We start from the raw sequence: 17,932 nt of genomic DNA, 5'->3' as shown, positions 1-17,932 counted from the left end.
ACTTTTTCATCAAAGACTACTATCCCTTCTCCAAATCTCCGCTCTTCTCTCCTCCCCCTGACCTTCTCTTCTCCCCAGTTCATCCTTCAACTGTTCACCTCCTCTTAGCATGTAAGCTCTCTTGAACAGGGCCCTTCATTCCCATGTACATCCCTAGCATTATCCTTTCTTCCAGTGCCCCTTGTCTCTTCTTTTTGTGTGCTCACCCATCGCTGGGTACATGCTCATTGAGTGCCTAACTACTCTACCTTCCCTGTGATTCATCTCCACTTGCATAACTTACTCAATTCTTGTCTCATGTCCGCTTCCAACCTAGTTTGTCAGTTTTAGTGCTGTGTATTGTTCCAACAATATATCAACTTACATTTATGATATGTCAAGTGTCACTATTATTTTGTATATTTGTTTACGGCACTGTGTTAACTTACAGTGGTGCTTTAAAGTTTGTGAACCCTGCAGAATTTTCTATATATTTGCTGAAATTTGGCCTTAAACTACCTCAGATTTCACACAAGTCCTAAAAAGAGAACTAAATCAAACAAATGAGACAAAAAAATTAGACCTGCTCATTTTTTTACTGAGGAAAATGATCCAATATCACATATCTGTGAGTGGCAAAAGGGTTCACAAACTTTCAAGCACCACTGTATACGGCTTTTCCACCGATATCCAGGGTCCAGCCCAAGATACTGAACACGGCTTTCAAGCAGTGCCACAGCGGCTTGAACCCCATTTCCACCGCAGGCTGGACCCGGGATATTGCCGGGGCTTACCTCTGCCGGCGCTTAGAAATTACATCATCTCCAAGTGCCAGGAAATGCGACTCTACCTATGCTGTGAACGGGACCCGGGTCGAATGACCCAGGATACCCGTTTTCACTGAGCCTTACCCGGGTTTTACACGCGTAAAACCCTGCTCAAGACCCGGGAATCAAATTTTTCCTTGATCCACGACCCATGGTTGACAAGGCAATAACCTGGGTTTTTGCGGTGGTGGAAAAGGGGTATAATAATATTAATAATTTAATGGCCTCAGACCTGGAAGCAGTGTCCTGAAAGAAACACTTAAAGCAGAGATATTCAGTATTTTTTTTAACTCTTAGGAGGTGTAATCGCTAAATACCTGGCTAGGAGGATAATTGTGCCATTGACAGAGATAAGCCATCAAGATGGGAGATTAGAAGATTCCACAAGGGAGAGCAGATACACCATAATATGAATTAATTTAAAGTAGCTCACATTTAATAAAATTCATTTATTTAAATGGTCATTATGTAGTGTGATGGCCAAAGAACACACTATGTATATATTTTTCCCAGTTTTGCATTTATGTTACGTTAATCTATTCTGATTTCAATATTTACATCTAGAATAAAATATGCATACATTTGTACATACAGGCTCTATAAAATAAAAGTAATTAAACTGGGACAATTAGAATTACAATGTGTAAAAACAGAAAATGTCAAATAAACAATATGCACTTACCTGGCTCATAGTAATCAATGACAGTCACAAAAGCATCTTGAGTATAGCCAACATATGAGTCTCGTATAGTAGGAATATCCAAGCAAATTTCTGTTTGATTCAGCTGAGATTTGAAATATTCAGTAGTTACTGACAACCATGTAGATTGTGACACATATTATTACAAGTAAATATGGAGGGTCTGATTCTGAGTCGGGTGGAAAAGTGGCTGTAATTGTGGGAAGCCGAAAAAGCCAAAGTTACTACCTTAGGCTAATGCGCATATCCATACGGCTAATGTGAGTATCCGTGTGGCTTCAATCTGGAAGCTAAACTGCTGAATGTTTTTCCGTCCACACCAGCAACATCATTAGTACCGGCACTTGCAAGTGGGAATGAAGTCGGTATCCTGTAGCACACAATGCCGCCGGTCAGATTCCGGGCGTTGTAATCTTGACAGCAGTCAGAATCCCAGCCCCAAAATCTCAACGGCTGCAATCCTGACAGTGAGTAGTAGGGTTAAACGGAGGCCTAGGTTTAGGGAGAGGGTTAGGCACTAGGTGGAGGGTTAGGCTGCAAGAAGGGAGGGTTAGGATGCGGGGTAATGGGACAATTAGTTAGGCTGCCAAAGTGGGAAGGTTAGGGTTAGGCTGCGGGAGGGGTGGGTTAGAATACTTACCTATATGTGTCAGGATTTCCACCGTCAGGACTACGCTGCTGGGATTCTGACCGCCAGCATTATCAGTGTCGGAATCGCGTACCCAACCCACATGTGCCCCATGCTGGGTGCAAGAGATTTATTAGAAACAGGTTTCCATTCGCTGTTCATGTGCCTCAGAATAGCACAGAACTCTGGCTACACGCCCATGACACTTCCACAAGATGGATCTCTTGCGTGAGACTACAACATTGCCAGCCACAAACGCTCATTTCATGCAAGAAGAGATCCAGGAAACATCCATCCAAATCAGAATTGCCTGGATATACACAAAAATGCGTAAATTTGCTGCTGCGCATGTACAGTTTGCTAAGACTCTCTATTTGTGGCTGTATACAGAGCTGCGTGCTGAGTGATCTCATGCATACAATATATCAATAGTACAGAAAACAAATTCAAGTGCCACAAAATAGCATTAGATACAGTAGTTAAAGGTAGTATGAAAAAAATTACTATTTCAGAACCTTCACATTATTACAAGATTATTTCACTTACAGAATCAAAATAAATATTGACTTTGCCTTTATCGGTTTCCACTTTTTTAACTGGATATTTCACTAAAATACCCTGAGGAGCCAAGGTAAAGCCGCTGAGTAAATCTACTTGTAAAAGAGTCATTCCAGTCTGAACAAGTGTTTCCATTTCAAGGTACCTATAATGGTGGATATAAGAGAAATATTTTAATAACATACTTATTATATATCAGAATATGTCATAGTACAAAAGAAATGCAATCTATTTCCAATCTATTTCATCATCTCAATGTAGAAATCTATTATATAAATTAGATTTATAAGTTTAAAGAATATCGATGAACCACTTTACTCTTTAATGGCCTGATTGAGAGATGTACGCAAACCGATGGTTTGCATACATCCCCGATAGTTACTGATCGGCGCATGTGCAGTACCTGCACTGCGCATGTGCCGATCAGTGTCTCTGTGATCACTCGCAGTGCCCCCAAGCCACAGCATGCGGCCATTTGTGGGCAGGGCGGAGACATGCTCTGTTTTGTAGGCGTGCCGAGACCTGCGTCTGTGTATTTCAATGTACACTTCCTGGGCCTGGCTGAACATTTCCAGCGGCCAGTCTGAGTAAGCTTAGGCTGATGGCTGATGATGTGTCTTCGGAGGCAGCACTTAGATCTGCGATGCTGACAGGAGGCGTCTTTTGTCCTTAGATGACTCCAGCGACATTAGCATATTATCTGTACAGTACTGCACAGCCACTGCGTACAAAGACTCAACGCCAGTGCATTACCATACAACTATGAATCAGGCCCTAAGGGAAGAACGGTGAACTAAATTTGTAAAATGCACAGAAAAAAACCTCTAGATTTATAGTCTTGTAACATAAAAAATCCATAAATTCCATCTCATTAGCGTATATTTAGGATAATTAGACACAAAAAAGTAAAAGAGCCTGGAGGACCAACTATGCAACACTAATATGGGATTGGGTGACAGGAGTTTATAGAAATGAATGCAGTGTGACAATCGCTGTTACTTTCAATTATTGCTGTAGTTTAGAAAAAAGCAAACTTTTGTATAGGGATACTGACAATGAACATGGGTAATATCATCAGTATAAAGAGTTACTTTACTGACAGCCCTCACACAGTGCTCTTTCTTTAATTAAAGGCTGGCTAAAAGGAACCTAACATTAACATCTTTTGTGAATAACCATTTTTAGCCTCACAATTAGTTGAGGAATTTATGTACAGAATCTGATCAGACAGTCCCTACAGTGCACAACTTTCATTTGTCTGTTTGGCTTCTTCTGTTTACATGTTTCTTATGTGTCCACTACCCATAGTTGATGTGCATGTATTTTTATAATATCAGTATCCAAGCATGCACCTTTGTGATCCCTACTGCTCTGAAACATAGGGATATTTATTCTGTACACAATTTTCAGAATTACTTTTCTTGCATAAATCACTTACCTTTTTCCCTCAATGGTACTACTGACATTTAGACATTGTCAGCACTACAGATGTGTCCACATACATCTATCCTCCGTGCATTACAAGTTGCGCCACACATAATGCGGGAGCTACGTGTGACTCGGTAGTGCCGAGCGTCTTTTGGTGTGATGTTTCGCCTTCAAATGCGTCTTATTCGCATCTGCTGATTAAAGTGATATGCAGAATGTCAATATTCTGTGTGCGTCTGTGGGTGTATCTGCGTGTTACAGCCACTGACTCTGTAACATAGGGTTTCGCATGCAGATACACCCGCAGATGCACAGACAACATAGGCATGCTACATATCACTTTAATCAGCAGAATGCTTATGCTATCTATTCACATCGATGTGAGAAGAAGACGCATTTAAAGGTAAAAAGTTGCACAAAAGATGCTCACGCTACGGAATGGTACGACTAGAAGGACTGTATAACGCACAAGGAGGCTAGATGTATGAGGACCCATCTGTATATTAAACACACTAACTTGGTGCAATGCAACTGTGCTAATAAGGCCCCATTCTCCCACCACTGTTACCTTAAATTGAGAATGGACATTGTGCTGCAGCTGCTAGGATTCAAGCTCTCCAATAGCTCACAATAGGTCTCTAAAGAGGCTCCTTCATAGAGCTATATGTAAGGTATGTAGTCACCATTACTGACATTCAGAATGTTGACATGTTTAGTCAGAATGTTGACATGTTCATAATGCCAACATTCAACATGATGACACTGATAAAATGTTGACATGTTCAAAAATATAACATTATGCATATCGACATTATGAACATATTAGGGTTAAGCTGCAATTACTGTCAGGGTTAGGCTGCAGTCAGGCTTAGGCTCTGGTCAGGGTTAGGCTGTGGCTAGGGTTAGGCTGTGGCTAAGATAAGGCTACAGTCAGGGTCAGGTTGCGGTCATGGTTAGGCTGCGGTTAGGATGTGGTCAGGGTTAGGCTGTGGCTAGGGTTAGGCTGTGGCTATGGTCAGGTTGCGGTCATGGTTAGGCTGCGGTTAGGATGTGGTCAGGGTTAGGCTGTGGCTAGGGTTAGGCTGTGGCTACGGGCAGGTTGCGGTCATGGTTAGGCTGCGGTTAGGATGTGATCAGGGTTAGGCTGTTGTAAGGGTTAGGCTGTGACTAGGGTTAGGCTACGGTCAGGGGCAGGTTGCGGTCATGATTAGGCTGTGGTTAGGATTAGGCTGTGGTCAGGGTTAGGCTACAGTCAGAGTTAGGCTGTGTCTATGATTAGGTTGCGGTCAGGGTTAGGCTGTGGTTAGGGTAAAATAGGCCGTCAACATTTATAATAGTTACATTTTTAATAAGTCAACATTATGTTAGTGTTGTCAATGTAAATGTAGACATGTCAAGTGTTGATATTGTGAACATGTCGATGTTCAGACAGTGTCGACATTCTGAATGTCAACAGCCTATACCACACCTGTATACAAAGCTATAGGTGACCTGCAGTTCACTTGTTTCCTGCGGCCTTGCAGCAGGGGAAATTACTGCATTGAAGCTTTTTGAAGTTCACAGGCTCAGGTAAAGGTGGAGAGTCACTGACAGAGGATACACCTAATTGCTGAAAGCAAGAGATTAGATTATAGTAAATTTAGATTAAGAAGCTGTTGTTAAAAAGTGGGCAATCTCTTTAAGAGACAATGTACTTAACAGATGTAAAATCCTTCCCAGTATATATTTATCAAACAAAAAATATATCATATGTGTAAACAGGATAAAAACCCAGGCTGATTTATCTCAGATATCTTTTTACTGTTGCTTTTGACTGTACTTGGCGTTCAGATGAGAAATAGTTTAAACCATATGCTATTATGCAACCCAAGGAAGAATGTGTAAAAACTAGAGAGGGAACTGCTTGCAGTGATCAATTCCTTAATGATACCGGCACTCAACAAAATGGTCAGGACCTAAATCAGGTTGTACAGTATAGGTTAGGGGTGAGCGGGTTCGGATTTCTGAAATCCGAACCCCCCCGATCCGAGACAGATCCGAGTCAGGCTCGACTTTTCCCGCCTGACTCGGATCTGAAATCGAGGCAAAACGTCATCATCCCCCCTTCCGAGTCTCGCGGGTTTTGGAACCTATATAAGGTACCCGCGTCGGCGCCATTTTCTCACTCGGCTGTGGACAGTGAAGAGGGAGGGTGGGAGTTAGGGCTGGCTGGGCTGTGTAGTGTAGTGTAGTGTAGTGCAGAGTAGTGTTGTGCTGTGCTGTGCTGTGCTGCGCTGCTGTTGTCCACTACTTCAAAGTCCATAGGGGCTGGCTGTGTTGTGCTGTGCTGCTGTTGTTAATAGGGGCTGTGTCCACTACTTCAAAGTCCATAGGGGCTGGCTGGACTGTGTTGTGCAGTCAGTTCTCCATAGGGGCTGTGTCCACTCCAAAGTCCTGTGCAGTGTCCCAGTCCTAAAGGGGTGCTGTAGTGTTGTCCAGGGGGTGCTCTGTCCATCAGGGGTGCTCCCCCCAAGTGCTAAAAAAATTATATTTTTTGTGTGTTTGTGAATTGTGTGCGCAGTAGCCGCACGTGCATCAACAAAGTAGTGCCAAGCGTGCGCCTGTGTCATAAGTAAAGGGCCGGCTGGCTTGACCGTAAAAAAGGGTGCTGTAACCCCCAAAGTACACTCCAGTCCAAACCAAAAAAAAAATAATTTTCTGTGTTTGTGAATTGTGTGCGCAGTAGCCGCACGTGCATCAACAAAGTAGTGCCAAGCGTGCGCCTGTGTCATAAGTAAAGGGCCGGCTGGCTTGACCGTTAAAGGGTGCTGTAACCCCCAAAGTACACTCCAGTCCAAACCAAAAAAATAATTATTTTCTGTGTTTGTGAATTGTGTGCGCAGTAGCCGCACGTGCATCAACAAAGTAGTGCCAAGCGTGCGCCTGTGTCATAAGTAAAGGGCCGGCTGGCTTGACCGTTAAAGGGTGCTGTAACCCCCAAAGTACACTCCAGTCCAAACCAAAAAAAAAATTATTTTCTGTGTTTGTGAATTGTGTGCGCAGTAGCCGCACGTGCATCAACAAAGTAGTGCCAAGCGTGCGCCTGTGTCATAAGTAAAGGGCCGGCTGGCTTGACCGTTAAAGGGTGCTGTAACCCCCAAAGTACACTCCAAACCAAAAAAATATATATTTTCTGTGTTTGTGAATTGTGTGCACCGTGGCTGCACATGCATCAACAAAGGAGCAGCGCCAAGCGTGCGCCTGTGTCCCATAAGTAAAGAGCCGGCTGGCTCATTTCTTAAAGGGTGGTGTAACCCACAAAGTGCACTACTCTCCAGCAAAAATAAAAAAATATTTTCTGTGTTTGTGTGCGCTTTAGCCGCACGTATATATCAATATAACATAAATGGAGGACCAAACTTTCTCGGATAAAAATAAAATAGGGAAAGATCAAGAACCACTTCCTCCTAGTGCTGTAGCTGCTGCTGGGAGTTGTTCATCATCCCAGAGAGGAAGTAGGAACATCACTACTTTTACTGAACAATTGACCCTCCAACAGTCCCTAGCGATGAGGATGAAGTACGACAGCAGTCATCCTGAAGCAAAACGTATAACTGAGGCCTTGACTGCTATGTTGGTGTTAGACGTGCGTCCGGGATCCGCCATTAGTGCAGTGGGATTTAGACAATTGATGGAGGTAGTGTGTCCCCGGTTCCAAATCCCGTCTAGATTCCACCTGCATCCTCAAAGTAGCAGCGACAAGCGTGCGTCTGTCTGTTAAAGGGTGGTGACACCCTCAAAGTGTGCTACACAAACAATAAAAATATTGTTCTTTGTTTTTCGGTCTTTGTGAAATGTGTGGGCTGTAGCCGCACCTGCATCCTTAAAGCAGCAGCAACAAGCGTGCGTCTGTCTGTTAAAGGGTGGTGACACCCTCAAAGTGTGCTACACCAACAATAAAAATATTGTTCTTTTTTTTTCTGTCTTTGTGAAATGTGTGGGCTGTAGCCGCACCTGCATCCTTAAAGCAGCAGCGACAAGCTGTGCGTCTGTCTGTTAAAGGGTGGTGACACCCTCAAAGTGTGCTACACAAACAATAAAAATATTGTTCTTTTTTTTTCTGTCTTTGTGAATTGTGTGGGCTGTAGTCGCACTTGCATCCTCAAAGCAGCAGCGACAAGCGTGCGTCTGTCTGTTAAAGGGTGGTGACACCCTCAAAGTGTGCTACACAAACAATAAAAATATTCTTTTTTTTTCTGTCTTTGTGAATTGTGTGGGCTGTAGCCGCACTTGCATCCTCAAAGCAGCAGCGACAAGCGTGTGTCTGTCTGTTAAAGGGTGGTGACACCCTCAAAGTGTGCTACACAAAAAATAAAAATATTCTTCTTTTTTCTGTCTTTGTGAATTGTGTGGGCTGTAGCCGCACTTGCATCCTCAAAGCAGCAGCGACAAGCGTGCGTCTGTCTGTTAAAGGGTGGTGACACCCTCAAAGTGTGCTACACAAACAATAAAAATATTCTTCTTTTTTCTGTCTTTGTGAATTGTGTGGGCTGTAGCCGCACTTGCATCCTCAAAGCAGCAGCGACAAGCGTGCGTCTGTCTGTTAAAGGGTGGTGACACCCTCAAAGTGTGCTACACAAACAATAAAAATATTCTTCTTTTTTCTGTCTTTGTGAATTGTGTGGGCTGTAGCCGCACTTGCATCCTCAAAGCAGCAGCGACAAGCGTGCGTCTGTCTGTTAAAGGGTGGTGTAACCCTCAAAGTGCTCCAAAAAATAAAAAACTATTTTTTTAATGTGTTTGTGACTTGTGTGCGATGTAGCCGCACGTGCATCAACATAGTAGCAGCGCCAAGCGTGCGCCTGTGTCATAAGTCAAGGGCTGGTTTGGACATCTGGTCCGGACTGAAGGACGTGCCAACAATTTCTGACAAGTCTACTGTCACTGCATATGATACTGTCCTCAAAGCAGCAGCGACAAGCGTGCGTCTGTCTGTTAAAGGGTGGTGACACCCTCAAAGTGTGCTACACAAACAATAAAAATATTGTTCTTTTTTTTCTGTCTTTGTGAATTGTGTGGGCTGTAGCCGCACTTGCATCCTTAAAGCAGCAGCGACAAGCGTGCGTCTGTCTGTTAAAGGGTGGTGTAACTCTCAAAGTGCTCCAAAAAATAAAAAACTATTTTTTTAATGTGTTTGTGACTTGTGTGCGATGTAGCCGCACTTGCATCTTCAAAGCAGCAGCGACAAACGTGCGACTGTCTGTTAAAGGGTGGTGACACCCTCAAAGTGTGCTACACAAACAATAAAAATATTCTTCTTCTTTCTGTCTTTGTGAATTGTGTGGGCTGTAGGCGCACTTGCATCCTCAAAGCAGCAGCGACAAGCGTGCGTCTGTCTGTTAAAGGGTGGTGACACCCTCAAAGTGTGCTACACAAACAATAAAAATATTCTTCTTTTTTTTTCTGTCTTTGTGAATTGTGTGAGCTGTAGCTGCACTTGCATCCTCAAAGCAGCAGCGACAAGCGTGCATCTGTCTGTTAAAGGATTACATCGGTGACAGCATCCAAGTAGGCATGTCAGACAGTCCGTACCTGTACTGGCAGGAAAAAGAAGCAATTTGGAGGTCCCTGTACAAACTGGCTCTATTTTACCTGAGTTGCCCCCCCTCCAGTGTGTACTCCGAAAGAGTGTTTAGTGCAGCCGGGAACCTTGTCAGCGAAAGGCGTAGGAGGTTGCTTCCACAAAATGTGGAGAAGATGATGTTCATAAAATGAATTATCAACTCTTCCAGGGAGACCAGCCTCCAGAACATACAGAGGGACCTGTGGTTGTGGATTCCAGCGGGGACGAATTAATACTATGTGAGATGGGGATGTACACACTGAAGAGGGTGAGGAATCGGTGGATGAGAAGGATGAGGATGACATCTTGCCTCCATAGAGCCAGTTTGTGCAGGGACAGATTAATTGCCAGCTTGTTTTGTGGGGGCCCAAACGAACCAATCATTTCAGCCACAGTTGTGTGGCAGACCCTGGCGCTGAAATGATTGGTTTGTTAAAGTGTGCATGTCCTGTTTATACAACATAAGGGTGGGTGGGAGGGCCCAAGGACAATTCCATCTTGCACCTCTTTTTTTTCTTTGCATTATGTACAGTTTGGGGCCTAGTTTTTCAAACTGCCATCCTGTCTGCCACTGCAGTTTCACGCCTAGATGGGTCACGTGTTTGTGCCACCCACTCGTGTCGCTTAGCATAGTCATCCAGCTACCTCGGTGCAACCTTTTGGACATAAAAACACTATTGTGAGGTGTGAGGTGTTCAGAATAGACTGGAAATGAGTGGAAATTAAGGTTATTGAGGTTAATAATAGCATAGGAGCAGAAAAACCTACAAATTCTGTGATTTTAGCTGTTTTTATGCTTTTTTTCAAAAAAATACAGATCCAAAACACAAAACCCAGAACCCAAAACACGGAAGGGTGGTTTTGGCAAAACCAATCCAGATCCAAAACACGAAGAAAGATCCAGATCCAAAACCAAAACACGAAAAGTGGCCGGTGCACACCCCTAGTATAGGTGCATACACACATAATGATTTTTTGAACGATTTAACTATAACGACATCGTTATCGTTCAATCGTTGAAAAAATCGTTCAGTTTCTGAGTTATAACGATGAACGATTCATGCGTGTTCATGCGTGTTCCCGTTTGTAGTTCATTCTGACTGACCAACTGAACGATTTTTATTAAGGGAAGTTACAAAAATCGTTTCTAGTTCAAAAAAATCGTTCATTACACTTTAAAAAATCTGCCAGAAAATCGTTGGTAACAAAATCGTTGTGTGATATGCAGCTTAAGTATAGTTTTGACTATTTATTATCTCTCGTCTACTAAAAAATTTTTACGGGCCTATTTGTCAATATTATTTTTACTAAAATATTGTGAAGATGGGTGTTCTCACACCCTTTTCACATTATTTTAGTATCACATGAATTTTATAAAGGGCAATTGGAGTAGAATTAGCAAAACTCTACTCCAACCCCTAAATATCATATTTTTTAGTAAGCAGATTACATTTCCTATAAATGTAATGGGAAATGTAATCTGCTCATATTTACTACCTGCAATAATAATAATAATAATAATAATAATGATAATAATAAAAAGGATAATAATAATTGTAAAACATATCGGAGGGAGCCTATGTGGTAATAACGCTATTTTCAGATAGCGTTATGCAGGCTCCCTGCAGTCTGCACTTGCGATGATGATGTTTTACTTCAGGGGAGAGAGCTCCCTTCCCCCATCTCCCCCCTCCCTCCGTTTGTGGTCTGTGTTTATCATCATCAGCAGCAGCAAGAAGAAGGCTTCATAATAGCTGCTTGCTGGACCCAACAGACTGGTGCTTAACCCCATCCTTGCTGTGGAAGACTGGAAGTAAGAGGCAGAGTCAGAAGTAGGTTTGTTATTGAAGAGAGCCTGGTTAGTGAGCAATCAGCGGGGCAGCGCATAGTGAGTATTTCTTTGCTCAGCCCAACAAGAGCCTGACTCGGCTTCTATAAACTCAATGAGAAATGCTTTACCATGCGCTGCCCATAAAGCTGCGCATGGCTGTTCTAATAACGGCACATGCGCAGTAAGAGGCTATCGCAAATGCGAATAGACAGCAGGAAAAGCAGGGAGAGGGAGTCCCCGGACGTAGCTTTATTGCAAGCTATATCCCTGTGTGCGGATGTTAATACATCCGTGTGTGTTTAGTTATATTATCGCATTGCGATAATAATCATTAACATCACATGATAACTGCAATTGTATTGCGGTTTTTAATAAATAGGGCCCTTAATCTCACATCTATACATTCAATGTATTTCACGCTATCACATAAAATATTTATGCTTTAAGTATATATTGGGGCTGATTCTGAGGTGGAAGTAAAGAAAAAAAGAGCAGGTAACTTTGCACCTTGGTAAAACTATGCTGCACTGCAGGTGGAGGCAAATATAAAATGTACAGAGAGATTTAGATTTGAGAGGGGCAAAAGATCCACCACTGGTTCCAAGTGAGACAAATAAGTTCAAGTACAGTATATAAGCCCACTAATTCTGTTCATTCTGGGATATTGAATTGTTCGAAAAGAATTACTGCAAGTTACTGATTCCTATTGTAAAAAGTGGTCTTTTGGGAAACCTGTGTTTGAAGGCACATAAGTATAGGGGTAAAAGGAGCCCTTCTCACTTTGGAAGCGGTATGATTTACCGCCGGACGTCTGTCCGGCGGTTGGAATCCCGACAGAGGCTGCCCGACATGGGTGAAAATCCAGATCGTCCCTAAGGTAAGTATTCACTAACCTAATTCCCTCCCCTAACCCTCCTTAGGGGTGCCTAACCCTAACCTTCCCCCCAGTGCCTAACCCTAATCACCCCTCTAAGTGCCTAAGCCCAACCCCCCCTTCCCACCGCCTAAGTCCCCCGGGGGGGGTGCCTAACCCTAAGTCCCCCCCGGGGGTGCCTAACCCTAACCCTCCCTCCCCCTAGCCTAACCCTAACCTCCCTGGGGGCTGCCTAACCCTAAGTCCCCCTCGGGAGCCCTAAACCTAATCCCTTCCAACCGCAGCTGTCCGTGGTCTGCATCACTGCGATCGGGATGCCGGGCGCCGGTCTCCCGGCGTCGGTAAAATGACAGGCGTCTAGATTTAGACGCCTGTCATTTAACCCTCGCCGGGATAAAGCAGTCGGGAAGCCGCTGTCAGGATTAGGTCCGCCGGGTTCCTGACTGCATACCCTCACTTTGATGCATTGGAAAGCTGAGGCCAGTCTTAGAGCTGCTATTCCTTGATACATTACAGAAATATATTATTAAAGGCACATTGATAAATAAATATTAATGGGTCCATTACCTTGGTTGTACCAACTACACAAAAGGATGGACTGCATGAGAATTGGTTGATTTTATTATTTTGAATAGCATTCTTCAAATATATAAAGACATAAATATATAAAGATGTGTCCTTGATCATCTAGTCTCAATAAGCCATACAGCACGATATGCAGGTCCCGTGCAACTCTGCTAGCATCAGGTGTCTTTTTTTGATGACAATGCATCAGAGGGGTCAATCCTATTAGGTGCGAATTGCGAGGTGCCATTTTCTCTTTGAACTTGCATAGCAAATTAATTTTGAAATCCAATTAGCAACTCGCACTAAACCAGAGAGACTGAGGGCCTGATTCAGCTTTGGGAATAGATTGAGAATTAGAACTGCGAACCTGGACAAACCATGTTGCAATGCAAGGGGTGCAAATACATATATTTTATATTGCATTTAGGGTAAATACTGGTTGCTTTTGCATGTAGCCCACAAATACTGAACAGCTTTATTATTGCTCTATAATTTAGATGTCAGTTTGGACACCTCCCTCCCAAATCTAAATCTCTCTACACATTTTAATTCTGCCCCACCTGCAGTGCAAAATGATTTCACCAAGATGATCAGTTAAGTGCTAAATCTCACTCTATTTCCAAAGCTGAATCAGGCCCTGAATTCGCATTTTTCCATTCGCAACTCCCTGAGCATGAGAGATGGAAAGGAAAATCTTTATTTGAAGGTTAAAATGTTGGGACACTGTGCTGAACCCCTTGGACCCCCCCCCCCAACCCCCTCCCTAATGACTAATTAGGCAATTGGAAGTTTCCAATTAGCTTAATTAGTCCAATAATTACATGTCATTTTGGGGGGTAAAAAAGTACACAAATTACCCACAAATCAACTTTTTCCTATGTTTAGACACCACCAATTTAATTACAATATTTTTTTAACTGAAAAATATTGTTTTTATAATTTTTTGTAACAATTTTTCAAGGTGCCCTAAAAGTACTCCAAAATCAAATTTTTTACTACTTTTTTTAAAAAAAATTTTGTTTCATTTGTTTGAGATTAAAAAGTTTGCTTAATTTTTTTGCATTTACAAAAAAAAATCACAAATCAGCCATTTGACACCATTTAAAAACCTACAGTACCTTCCTAATGCCCACAAACAGCCTTCTATATGGTATTGCTAACAAAATTATAAATTTTGTGGGGTCCAGCATGGTCTCCCCACATTTTTATGCACTTCTCTCACATCGCATTTGGCAGTCAATTCGCACCCCTCCGCTGCAAGTACCACAAATAGGCATTTTTAATTGGATTGGAGAATTCTAGGGAGCGCGCGCATTAGTGCGAAATCTGTGAGTTTCAAGAAACAAACTCGCTACTCGCACCGAATAGGATTGAACCCTAAGTCGTAATGCTATGTGACTAGTACGCACCAGAGACTGTGCTGATTAATTTGATATGTGACACTTGCAGGGCCGTTTCTACGCATACGCATGGTACGCAGCTGATGAGGGCGCCACATAGTGGAGGGCACCTCAGCTGCGACCATGCGGGCCGTGGGCAGTCTGTGTCTCTGTGACACAGCTGCAACGTGCGTGTAGTGCTGACCGGCAGTTGTGTGTTTTAATTAGCAGCCAATGAGAGTCTGTCAGACTCTCATTGACTGCTGTGCCCACTGCCGGAGCCGGGCTGGAGCTCACTCATGAATTCAGGTGTTTTTTTTTAATTACGTGTGTGTCTACCAGGGGGGGGACTACTACTAGGGGCACTACAAAGAGGGGGCTACTACTGGGGGCACTGCAAAGGGGGGGGGACTATTACAAGTGGGACTACTACTAGGGGCACTACAAGGGGGGGACTACTACCAGGGGCACTACAAAGGGGGGGACTACTACTGGGGGCACTAAAAGGGGGGGACTACTACTAGGGGCACTGCAAGGGGGGGACTACCACTGGGAGCACTGCATCGGGGGACCACTACTGGGGGCGCTATATAAAGGGCAATACTGGGGGTACTGCATAGGGGGGGGCTACAACTGGGGCCACTATTTAAAGGGCACTGCATAAAGGGTACCACTATTGGGACACTGCATGGGGGGACTACTACTAGGGGCACTATATTAGGGGCACTGCATAGGGGGTACCACTACTGGGGGCACTGCATAGCGGGAACTACTACTGGGGGACTATATAAGGGGCTTACTACTGGGGGCTCTGTAAAAGGGGCACTGTATAGGGGGGATCACTACTGGGGGCACTACTGGTATCCTGCATACGGGGGACCTCTCCTGGGGCACTGCATAGGGGGACTACTACTGGGGGCACTACTGGGGGACTGCATAAGGGTGACCACTCCTGGGGTACAAGGGGTACTGCACAGGGGGCAACTACTGGGGGCACTGTATAAGGGGCACTGCATAGGGGGGATCACTACTGAGGGCCTGCATAAGGGCGACCACTACTGGAGGCAATGTATAAGGGGCATTACTTGGGGCCGGCATAAGAGGGACCACTACTGAGTAAGTGGCATTGCATACTGGGGGTACTGTATAAGGGGCACTACTTGGGGGACTGCATTAAGGTGCATATGGAATGGAAAGGACTGTTCCCAGAGTGACGAGAAAGAGGTGTGTGTCATGGTTATGGCTTTTTCCATGAGACCATGGCTGCTTAATGTGTTTGGGCATGCGCAACAATATGCCTGGGGGCGCCAAAAAATATACTCTCTTACCAAAAAATTTGGGTTAGGGCCGGCCCTGGACACTTGTACAGTATATCTGTGTGCAACTGGGTCTGTAAATGAAACTTGGAATGGAAAAAAGCTGCAGCCGTTGCATTGTACAGTAGCACTTTGCATGCTTATTGAGAGACTCAGGTACACACAGATATACAAGTGTCGCATATATATAATTAATCAGCACAGTTTCCTGGAGCGTCCTAGTCCTTTTGCATTTTTGGCAAAAAATATGCACGGCGCTAGAAGAGTCCCACGAGACCAGGAGTGCCAAGAGGGTCTGTTTGTCGCGGCTACAGCAAAGACGAGTGAGGATACATCTGTACAACAAAGGGTTTACTGATAGATATAAACTTGTATAAGAAAAATACCAATTTTGTAACACCCTATTATAAATATACAGGGTGTTTCACTCGCTATTGGCCCCAAAGCTTTTTGACATGTATAATTATTCAAATATAGATATATTCAATAAATTGTCTTTGGCATGCCTGTATCAACTGTTTTCCAGTATATATGGACAATAAATATGCGTTGTTCAGCTGTGTTCATTTCGGCACGTAACACACAGACAGGATGAATGAGGACGCCACAGTACACAACACCACTGTCAGAAGCAGGAATACCTACTGACTAGCAGTGGCGGCTCCTGAGGTGGGGCTGCAGCACAGTCCAAAATTCAAATAGGGGAACCACACCAACTGCCATCCCTACTGGTTATATCCTCACTGGCATCCTCACTGGCAGTTGGTGTGGCTCTCCTATTTGAATTTTGGCTGCGCTGCTGACTAGACTGGTGAACAGCTGGCCTGGATGCTAATGGCAAACACTTTCAACACTTGCTCTGACTTCCTCATGATTCTCATAGGCCAAGGTAAGTCTGTGTCTGTGTCACATTTCACTGAATTACGTCAATTACTTTAAAAGTTATAAGACAAACTTTGGGGCCAATAGTGAGTGAAACACCCTGTGTTAGTTACCCAGACCCAGGTTTAGCACACCAATAAAGCGAATTAGCAATTTGAAAGCATTCAAAGTCAACCACAACTCTTGTTATTTCTTCTAAGAATAACCTAAAGTCAAGTATATAGGTGTCCAAATTGGATGAGAAAAAGCTGTTTAGACACTTGAGCTAAGTGTTCAGATCACTCCCGGCAGTTCTGTTACTCTACAGGGGCGTAAGTTCATGCCAGGTGCCCGGAGGCATAATAGATGATGGTACCCCCCCTTCTGTTTCTCCAGTCCCCCTGTGTCTCTCCAGTTCTAGACAGCACCATTCTGCCTCTCCAGCTCCCCAGTGTCGCTCCAGCCTGCCTCACAGTGTCTCCACAACTCCAGCCTCCACATCCCTTAGGATCCAGCTCAGACACTTACATTCTCCTGGGTCTTTTGGCCACATCTGCTCCTCTTCAGGTAGTGGCTCCTCAGCCTTTTAGCAGTGCGGCGCGGCATCATGATGTCACAAGTGCCATGTCACAAATCTTTAGGCATCCTCAACAGTAGGTGCAATAATTAAAACTTGCATGAAGATGAGACTGCGGCTGCCGGGACCCCATAGATAGCAGCTGCAGCGATCAGCAGTGCGCAGGCAGGGATTATAGGTGGTTTTATCTGTGTGCCCTTGTACCCCCACTGTGCTGTGTCTGCTCCCTAGTGCCCCCCAAGACAGCTGGCACCAGAAGTCCAATGACTCTACTGCCTTTGGGAGTTACGCCACTGTTACTATAGTCGGAACATGACCACAAATGGAGACCACTAGTGGTGATCTGTAGTCCCCTTCCAATAGCAATTACCAACATACCCAATAATTATACAATCACTTTCTATTGGGCTATAATTATCTATCATAGACTTTTATGGACCACATACTCTGTGATATTGCAGCATATGGTCAGAATCACAAATGTCAGTCTGTGAAATAATAAAGCCTATAAAAATTACAGCATAACGTTCAATTAATGAATATCATTTTTGAAAATCTTTACATACCTTGTGCACACATTTAAAGTGACAGCATTGATATTTTTCTTATCATGCACAGTTATTCCTAAATCAAAAGACTCTTTATTTGTAGTTGATCTCCGTGTTCTACGGTAAACAGAATTTCTCAAATTATAGATGATGTGAAGCTAAAGGGGAAAAGAAAGTTATGACTTAAATGTACAGTACTGTGTTACAAACAATATAAGAAATTTCTTATTTTCACATGTAGGTTTATTTAGAATAGC

At 43.7% G+C, this 17,932-nt stretch overlaps 1 protein-coding gene across 1 annotated transcript in view; it reads right to left on the bottom strand.

Annotated features, from left to right (window-relative positions):
• Positions 1–17,932, bottom strand: part of LOC148542096 (CD109 antigen-like) — a 333,340-nt gene that overhangs the window by 5,239 nt on the left and 310,169 nt on the right. Inside the window, exons 31-33 of the mRNA XM_088470525.1 lie at positions 17,694–17,833; positions 2,681–2,837; positions 1,489–1,591 (exon numbers count right to left, since the gene is read on the bottom strand). Coding sequence (XP_088326651.1) covers positions 1,489–1,591; positions 2,681–2,837; positions 17,694–17,833 — 400 coding nt within the window. The remainder of the gene's footprint in view (positions 1–1,488; positions 1,592–2,680; positions 2,838–17,693; positions 17,834–17,932) is intronic.

Source organism: Taudactylus pleione, unplaced genomic scaffold (genome assembly GCF_031769625.1).
Source record: "Taudactylus pleione unplaced genomic scaffold, aTauple2 ptg000015l, whole genome shotgun sequence".
NCBI lineage: Eukaryota > Metazoa > Chordata > Amphibia > Anura > Myobatrachidae > Taudactylus > Taudactylus pleione.
Note: the sequence above shows the minus strand (reverse complement) of the source record. Positions and strands in the feature narration are given on the sequence as shown.